This window comes from Beta vulgaris, chromosome 9 (assembly GCF_026745355.1).
Source record: "Beta vulgaris subsp. vulgaris cultivar EL10 chromosome 9, EL10.2, whole genome shotgun sequence".
NCBI lineage: Eukaryota > Viridiplantae > Streptophyta > Magnoliopsida > Caryophyllales > Amaranthaceae > Beta > Beta vulgaris.
The window spans coordinates 702,699-712,367 of NC_079210.1; the positions used below are offsets into that span (position 1 = coordinate 702,699).

General features: G+C 36.8%; 1 protein-coding gene across 2 annotated transcripts; it reads right to left on the bottom strand.

Moving 5' to 3' along the window:
- Nucleotides 1-596: 596 nt before the first annotated feature.
- LOC104902539 (hypothetical protein) lies at nucleotides 597-8,929 on the bottom strand. 2 transcript variants are annotated; one of them, XM_010690341.4, is made up of 7 exons: nucleotides 8,693-8,929; nucleotides 8,273-8,390; nucleotides 7,539-7,604; nucleotides 5,431-5,467; nucleotides 3,202-4,963; nucleotides 1,979-2,066; nucleotides 597-1,128 (listed from the first exon to the last, which is right to left on the bottom strand). In XM_010690341.4, exons 2-7 carry the CDS (start codon nucleotides 8,350-8,352, stop codon nucleotides 1,089-1,091), a joined length of 2,073 nt encoding a protein of 690 aa, XP_010688643.1. In that variant the 5' UTR covers nucleotides 8,353-8,390; nucleotides 8,693-8,929; the 3' UTR covers nucleotides 597-1,088. The 2 variants fall into 2 exon arrangements, with proteins under 2 accessions (XP_010688643.1, XP_057247751.1); XM_057391768.1 differs by lacking the exon at nucleotides 7,539-7,604.
- Nucleotides 8,930-9,669: the final 740 nt, after the last annotated feature.

Genomic DNA, 9,669 nt, shown 5'->3' on the forward strand with positions numbered 1-9,669 from the left:
ATATATTTATATATACTCCCTCTGCTTTTTGTTTTTCCTACTTTAATTGTGCATATTTGCCAATACACTTCTTTGATTCTAAAAATCTTTCATTAAATATTATTAAAATTATTAGGATTGAATATTAATAAAGTATTTATTAAGACAAATCAAACAAGACCTAACATGACTGTAATTTTTCTGATATATAGAAAATAACTTAGAAGATTCTCTATAATAATGAATAGTGTAAGATTTCAAGTAGGAAGAGAAAAATAAAAGAGTACAGAGAACTCATTGCCTTCTAAATTCTTTGTAAAGCTACAACTAAATTTGAACTTTCTTGAAAAAAAAAAAAATCTTGTAACTAATATAGAATGGAAGAAGTATTTATAAAAAAAAAAATCATCAAGGTAGAATATGTGAATAGTGCATGTCAAAGTGTTGCACTAAAAAAGAAACGCAAGAAGTACAACATTTTCTGGTATTATTCGCACTTGTGATTTGCTTACACAGTTACACCCCTAAAATTTCAAATATATATTTTATTTATGTTCCTCCAATGGAAAGTATTGATTTATATACATTTGTGATAAGAGATACAAATACAACATCCCTTCAAAATTTTGTGCCTTCTAGCGCAAAGTACTAGTTTCATTTGCACTTGTTATAAAATATATAAATACATCTCTTACAAGATTATGTACTCCAATGCAGTATTGGTTTTATCTACATTTGTGATTTGCTTCGCAGTTACACCCCTAACATATCAATTATACATTGTAAAAAAAAAAAAAGGGACCATTATTTCCCCGATCTTTAGAAATAGAGGGAGACAGAGATCAAAGGAAGTAAAACTTCCACTTGTAAAGAACGTCAAGTGAGCAAGAAGACTTGTCAATTGCTCAAGCCTCGAATCTCCCAAATGCTACCGTAGACAGATTTACCAATATGAAGGCACGCCCAAGGCTCTCCAGGCGGTGTGTGCAAGACAGGCACTCCTATGCACATCATGCGCTAGTGTGTATAATCTGAGCCGCCAGGGCATACATATGCCTAGATGTACGGTAAAAGCACGATAATTTCCATATATACTGTCACTAGTTCCTCTATCGCGGGCTCATGAATCTCTGCAATAACTCCAGTTGGCTGCCATGAAAATATTTCACAAAATCCATCAGGCAAATCTTCAAAATGAAAACTCAATTTTATATTCAAGATATGATGCTCCTGTGCTATGACAGACACCACAACTACTGTTATTATCCTCATAAATTGAGCTTTCTGAAACCCATTGATTGATAATTTTGGCAAAACTTGTCAAACTCAAAGGACAACTAAACTGCTTGTAGAAGTGTCTCAAACAGAGGCTATAGTCTTGCACAAACTTATTCAGCTACAGGCATACTTATGACAGCCCATATGGTAGGCGGTAATAAAAAGTGTTTATGTTAATCCTTTATAGTGTCCTTTGGAATGCGTGTAATTTTTCATATATATCCATTACCACTCAACAACATCTTCCCAAGTAAGTAATGGATGGTAATGAAAGTTTAAGAAGAACAAAAAATTTAGAGGGTGGACAAGCATTGAAACGGACTCCCCTCACAAGATTACATACCGTACTACCATTTACTACCGCCTATATAACAGGCCATCGGGAATTTTGCGCTACATCTAAGCACAATAGAAGATTCCGACAAATATAGGAATTTATCTTTCTTCTTAAACTTTCATTACCATCCATTACCATTTACTACCGCCTATCAAACAGGCCATCGGGACTTTTGTGCTACATCTAAGCACCATAGAAGATTCCGGCAAACATAGGAAGATGCATAGAATGAAAAGTAGATGCACCATATAAAATTCAGGCAAACATAGAAGATGCACACAAAATAATAGATTTCGCCCGAGTCAATAGTTAGTCGGGGGGGGGGCTGGGGCGGGGCTCATCTAAGGCCCTAATGTAAAAGCCTGAGAATTGAAGCAACTGCACCTGTTAGAGAATGAAGGTATGACTTGTTGAACTGCTTGAACAATGATCGAACCTTTCACATCTTTATCCTTTGAACAAGCAACTGGTTCTAGAAAATAAGAGCACAAGTCAACGAAAAAAGTCAGAGTCAGAACTAGCTTGAAAGAACTACGTGCATCTATAGCCACTGAAAAAAGATCAAGAAAGCATAATGCAAACAGAATTGTACTAATTAGCCTGAAAATCTCCATCTCATTAATTAAAGGATACTTGGTAATTTCAAATTACTAAGCTCAAAATTGCAGAAAAACACCATGAGAGATTCAATAGCATCAACTTGTATCATAATAATAGCCTAAGTCCAATCAATTTGAAGTCAATACAAGACCTTTTTCCATACAAAACTCCACACAAGAAAAAGAAGGATCAATCATAGTTTTCATCTGGATCAATTACTAAGTCCAACTAGTTCAAGAAGTAACAAAAAGTGCAACCATAATAGCGTACTCATTAGGTTCTCAGTTCTCTAGCTACACAATTCCCAAAGTGTCAAGATGCTTGTGAGACTAGACAGTGCACAACATTCCATGATTCACCATGCACTATGACACAGAAGAGCCTATGTTCTCTGTTAAACTTGAGCCATCTATATTACTCTTAAGAGGAATAAACATATGTACACAAGCTTACACATTGTTCAATAGATTACACTTAAGACGTGCAAAAAACAAAGCACTTCCTAATGGGATTCTAGAATTTACACTCCCAAAAATCTGTAATCAGCACCAAAATTTATTGTTGCTTGAAATAATTAACTTCGAAGTTCTGGTAACAAGGGTATGTATTAACTTCATCAAAGAAATATTTAACAGTTAATTTCTGGCATTGCAAGCAGCAATGCAAATGTGACACTCATAGAAACCTCGGTGCCCCCACTATCAACAAATTGATAGAAGGGAATCACTAATTGATTATTAAACAGATAAGAAACACTAAAGTGGAAGAATGAAAAAAAAAGACGTCTACAATAAACAGTAGCTCCATATCTTGCTGAGGTAGAAGATTACTAGCAAAGGAAAAAGCATTGTTCAATCCAATTAAACTGTATTCATGCAGGAGAAATGTCATACTAAGAGCTCAAGTATATTGTGACATACAAAACAAAAGATTCCAATAGCAGGAAAGCAAAGAAATATGACTTTAGTCCTCTAGTTGTAACAATTTGGAAAGAGCAAAGATATTACCTTGAGAAGTTTCTGACCAAGAATCTTCACCTCTAAGATATGACACATAGTGACGATTTAAACCCAATGCTTCTCTCTGTTCAAACTCCGCCAAAATGTGCCCAATAATCTGGTATGAAACTAAGCTTCCTTGGTCACAAACTTCTTGGATAGCTACATAACTATTTCTTTGGTACACAGACAATGAATTTTGCTTCAAGCACTTCTCAGCAAGGTTCACATAATCCACTGAAGCGTTGTTTGGAGGATCTTGTCTGCTCATAATATCACTATTGCTCTGCAATACAGATGAAATAAGAGGAATTGAACCATCTCCTACAACAGTATAGAGCATTTCATTTCCATTGATCGTTGAATCCCTGCAATCATCTTTATGAGAAAAGGCCCGAAAGGATGAACCGGAAGGAAGTTCATCAGAATTTCCACAATTCTCTTTGTATGCAGATGTTGCTGAACTAAAACTGGCATGATCTACTTCTCCGGTACTAGCTACCTCTTCACTGAAATCGTCAAACCCAAACTGAACTACATCCATGGAACATATAGGCAGCTTCTGGTCATAGTCGTCAAAGATATCTCCATCATCGTTTTCTTCAAGTTCTTCCATGTATGCATCCGCAAATTCTTGGTCAAGTCTATCATCAGGAACACAAGACCACAAAAGCTGCTTCATATGAGCACCCACATTCAGTACACATTCCACCTCTTCTTCAATGAACTCTTTCGTAGAAAACCTAAATGTATTGCTCGACTTTTTATTAATAAGAGACAGAGCATCTAATAAAGAATCTGGAACTGCCTCCATATCACTGCATTCAAAGAGGCAGTCTATCAGCATGTTTCTAATTGCTTTTCTTAGGCTAGTAACACTGACTTCAGATTTAGGGTCCAACAGAAGTTGTAAGTTCTTCAATTCCTCTTTCTTGAATCTATGATCAAGTGACCAAATAGCCTTTACTATCTCAATCTGTAGTGCTTCAATTTCTGGTGGCAAAAAAACAAATGTGGGCATGGAAAGATCCTGATAGTCAGATGCTATTTTTGAATATAAGCCTGGAACTGCCATTGCTTTGGCTAAAGGTTCTGGCAGCTTATCTGATTCATCAAGTTGGTCGATCATCATTCTCCACATTTTCTCCAAATGCACAATCAGTTTTCTCTTGCTCCAACCAGGAGGACGAGAGCACAACTTCGGCATGACCCCTTGTGTCCCCTTCAGTCTCCTCTGCATTGCACACAAGATCCGCACAGGAATCCTATGAAGTTGAATCTTCTCAAAAGCACTGATAAGATATTCCCTTGTCAATTGTACATGCTTCCCATGATTCTGGTGGAAATTCTTTGGGTCCCTTAGCAACTGAGACAGTTGATTCTGAATTATGCCTTGGTGGTTGCTATCCAACCGAGTGCTATGTATTTCTTGCAAGCTATTTTTGATAACTCGCATCATTTGTGGACGAGTTTTCTCGGAAAAACCTGAACCCCTTGTCACTATCTTGACTAGACAGCAGAGTCCATTGTTTGACAAATCATCAAGCAAGGCCAAAATAATTCTTGACCAATTGTGAAACTCACAGAATTCCTTCTGCTCATCAGCTTTACTCTGTCTTGCTTCAGTATCACATGCTTGACGAAAGCCCTTCTCAACATAACTTAACTCACAGAATTTCTGCTGCTTATCAGCTTTACTCTGTCTTGCTTCAGTATCACATGCTTGACGAAAGCCCTTCTCAATATAACTTTTGACATCTTCATAGAAGACCTAAAATTAATAAACAATGAGGAATTGAGAACCAGAAAAAAGAAAAAGATACCTTCACCTTTTGAAATCAAAAGTCAAGGATGCACTTCATAGTAGCTCGATCAATGACAGGTCTACTCTTGCTAGATAAATCTGTCGCACAACAAAATCTATCCAAACTATTGAATTCTTCAAAAGTCTTTGCTTAGTAATGCAAATAATTTAAGGAAAATGTATATGGTTGTCAAAAGTCCAGTTTCACAGAATATCACAGACCAGCTTTGTCGTGACAATTGTCACAATGCTGTTGACTCTACTACAAGACTACATGATCAAGGAACATTTAGTCAAATAATATTGGGAAAAGATTTGCCGCAATCAATAGCATCACAATGTACAGAGGTAATTTAAAGAATCAAGCATACAGCATCAGCTAAATCAACCAACTAGAGGAATAATATTAATTTAGCAAAAAGCTATATACTTACATCATCTTTCCTTAAAAATGACTCCGGCAATATTGATCTGCATTTGAAAAACAAAAATTATAAGAAAAATGAACAGGGCAATTAACCAGTGGAAACTAAGAAATCACTGTTTGCCATATATCTAAGAATTGTCATGGTATAAATAAATCCCTGTCAGTTCCGAGGCAGTTTGTAATGACATAAATTTAAGAGGTGAGTGAACAAACCAAAAGTACAGATCACACATGTAAAGTCATCCAGGCACTGCAATTAACAACCGAGAGACTGGTTGTGGCCTGTGAGATGAGGGAAGCATGAGTTCTCTAATACAGAAGCAGCCTAAAACTACAGAAAATGCATTCAACAAATAGTGTGCACAATCCCCCCCTTCTAAATTGATCACCAAGTCTGATGCCTAGCAGCAACTCCTTTGCAGAAGGAATAGCTTATAAGTATTTGTCCAAGTAATATCACACAACAACCCATAAGAATCCATCGAATTAGTTCCCCATGAATCTTTTAACAGAATACCAAGTCTAATGCTAAACTGCACCTTCTTGCCATGGGGTTAGCTAATAAGTTTCAGAATCTCAGTAATACCGCACAGCAGCCTAGAATACACATTGAAACAGTTTACCATAAATTACCATGAGAACCTGGTGAGATGAAAATCATGATGACAGTTATATAGGGGTATACAGCCACCACTAGATCTTAGAAATAAAGGCAATTGCTAAATTAAGCAATGATTTTTAATCATTTGCAACTAAATCTGGCAAAAGTGATCAGGCACAACAGCACGACACAAACCGGACACGAAATAATTTTTATTCTTGAGAAACTTTGGACATGTTTACTTACACGAGTAACCACGCTCAACCTATTAAGTTAAATGGGACGGTTTAGTGTTGAGCTTTAAACATGAATGTAACATGCTCCATTCCCTTTAAAGTTTTTAGTATAACAAAAAGGAAAGAGTTGGTAAATTTTGAATTATTTTCTCAAAATCTCAATATACTAAGAAGTTGGGGGTTAACTGAAAGTATATTGATTTGATAATATAGTATAGTTGAACAAGAGACGGTGATGTGTTGTTAAAATATTCCTGATATGCCAACTTATATAGGTTATATACGTCAACACAGTTAATTCTTTCAGTTAAAGTGCAAAGGATTTTTCAACTCATTTACTTCAGGCTAGTGTCAAGGAATCTCAACAACTTTATTTTGTGACACAAACAAGAACCTCAGCTCTTAACCAACTTGAGAAAACAAAGGTCAAAAGAATAGATATGAACAACTAATACTGCTATTTATATCCAGTGTCATCCTTTCACTATTAATGACAAAACACAAAAATAATGTATATTATAAAACAAAGAATTTCACAAAGTGTCTTGTCTTGATTTCCATCCAGGCAACCAACAAAATTAGAAAACAAAATATCAAAATGGGTCGCTACATGTTAAATATATCTCCTGCCCTCATCACCAGCACCCCTACCCCTTAATAAAAAGGAGGGTTTCACAATTTTAGTCCTCAAGCCTCTTAGAAAGGTCTCCATGTGTGTTTCTATCGACTTATCTGTCTCATCCACATTTCACGTAAGTTCGTTTAGGATCTCATTGTTGCAACTACGAATATATATATATATATATATATATATATATATATATATATATATATATATATATATATACCTCTTAGAAAGGTCTCCAAGTGTGTCTCTATCGACTTATCTGTCTCATCCACATTTCGCATAAGTTCGTTTAGGATCTCATCGTTGCAACTATGAATATATATACTTCCTCCAATTTTTTTTAGATGTTACACTTTCTATTTTAGGAAATTTCAAATTAGATGTTACACTTTTATTTCGGGTAATAATTTCTCTCTATCTCTCTCCTATCACATGTTCACATGGGACCCTCTTGTTTTTCATTCTCTCTATCTCTCTCCTCTCCAAAAATTACCTAGGAGTCCGTGATTTGAAAAGTGTAACATCTAAAAAAAAAACGAAGGAAGTATATATATATATGAAGAAATACATTCAAGTTAACAGAGAACACCAATGAACATCGTCAGAACTATTAGCAAGATGGCTTCAGGGTTCAAACAACTCATACTCACTGTATTCCAGCACGTGATCTCACATTCTGATCACAATAATCGATGTCTGACAAACCCATCAGGAACCTGCACATGCCATAAGTGGGTTAGAAATCCAATCTATCAGTTCCCCCACCCCAAAATAAATGATCCACCCATGTTGAAATTCCTTAATAACTCATGAACAGGTACAAACCCCCCCCCCCTCTCTCCTTCCCCCCTCTTCAACTAGACCTACCAGACTATATTTCTTTTTCCCCTTTCTGTCTTCAAAATCAAAAAACAAGATCGTTTTCCGAAACCTGTGTGATATAGCAACACACAATCATATTGAAATCAATTTTACTGTCTAGTTTCCTCTACTAATTACCAGTCATTAAAGTTCCCTTTAAACTCGTGCAATCTTTACAACTATAAAATATCCTAGCTTAAGGCTCTCTAGTCTCTTATTCACACCCAAAAAGAATTCAGTCCCGGCAAGTTCAAACAAGTTTCAATAAGTTCCGATAAGTTCAAATTAGGGCTACCAAAGTTCAATTTACAACTACAATAACTTCGATAAGCTCTTAGAAATTCACACAACTAGAATAACAATAACTATTATAATGCACCAACGAAACACGAACATAGAATTCGATCAAGGTTGTTTCGTTATTCAATTCTTGAAGTAGCCATAAGAATTACCAGAATATAATGCAATTATACAAAAAAAAAAGGTCATAAAGAGGGGATGTAGGTAAGAAAGAAAAACTAACTTTCTCTTATGCCAAAGCTCTTTCTCATGGTGCTGCATATGATGCCATATAGAAACCGCATCCGCACTCAAGTGCTCCATTTTTTTTTCCGCTTTGCTGAAGGCTACTATAGTTCAAACTTCAAACAAACAAACAAAATCAAATTTTTTTTAAAAAAAAAAAAACACAGACTACTCAGCAAAAGTGGTTGATTGTAATAAGCGCCGTATCAAAGGGGTTTTACAAAATCTGGGAAAACAGATTAAACGCCAGAGTTTTGGGTTCACCGGAAAACTGTGATTACCAGCGAGCAGCAAGCGAAAATCACCAAAGTAGACGGCAAACTCAAGTTCTTTTTATATATAGGACGGCAGTGTGAAGTTTAAAGAAGGAAGCAGATGGGAAAAATCGAAACTTGATGAATTTTGGTTGGTATTGTACCTGGTGTGTGGTGTCCGTCTGATTCCGGTAAGGAGGGGCGTGGAGGGGGGTCGTGAGCGACGTGCGAGGGGAGGGGAGAGTGGGGTGTTGTGAGTGTTGTCGACGGGGTCGCGCGGGGGAAGAGGACTGGTCGACGGCGTCGCGCGGGAGGAGAGGAGCGGCAATGAGGAGGGCTGGATGCTGCTGTAGTGCTGTGGGTAGTACCGTAGTAGACTAGTAGTATCGTTGAGGTTATATTTCAAAGGGGTAAGGCACAACTTCGAGTTCCACTATCTACTTGAGCTTGAGAATAGGGATTTTTTTTTTTGGAGGCAATTAGCTTTTCCTTGCTGTAGTAGCAAGGAGATGCGCTAACCTAACCTCTTCTCTACTTACCTTGACGCATGAAACAAACAAAAAAACTATTGGCTATCCTTTTAATATCTCTGTTGATGTTATCTATACTCTTATTCGTGATATAATCCTTTTGCAGAGCCATAATAACCTCTGTGTTGTCGGTTTTGATTATTAGCCCCGGACTTCGCCATTCCATATCCGATAATGCTTTAAGAATTGCATAAGCTTCCGTCTGAACTGCCGAGGTTGCAAAAATCTTTGTGGCAGCTTCCTCCTTAGGGTTGTTGTTAACAATTTTCCATGCTATAGCTGCTTTCCACTGGTTTGTGCTTGCATTTTTTTTCCAAGCTCCATCAACCACAATTGTTTGAACACTGATATTATCCATACTTCCCTTTGTCCAACCATGCTGTTGATGATTTCCATGATCCAGATGCAATCTTTACGAGTTCTTGTCCAGCTTATGATCCTGGTCTTTTTCCCTAGAATTCGACCTTAAGATGTGATCTTTGGTTAAGAGCATAATTCTTCCCGGGTTTGGCTGCACCTTCCTGAAGATGATTTCGTTTCTGTGTACCCAAATACCCCAGAGCGTCGAGACGAACTCTAGTTCCATGGAAACACTATCTTCCTTCTTTCTA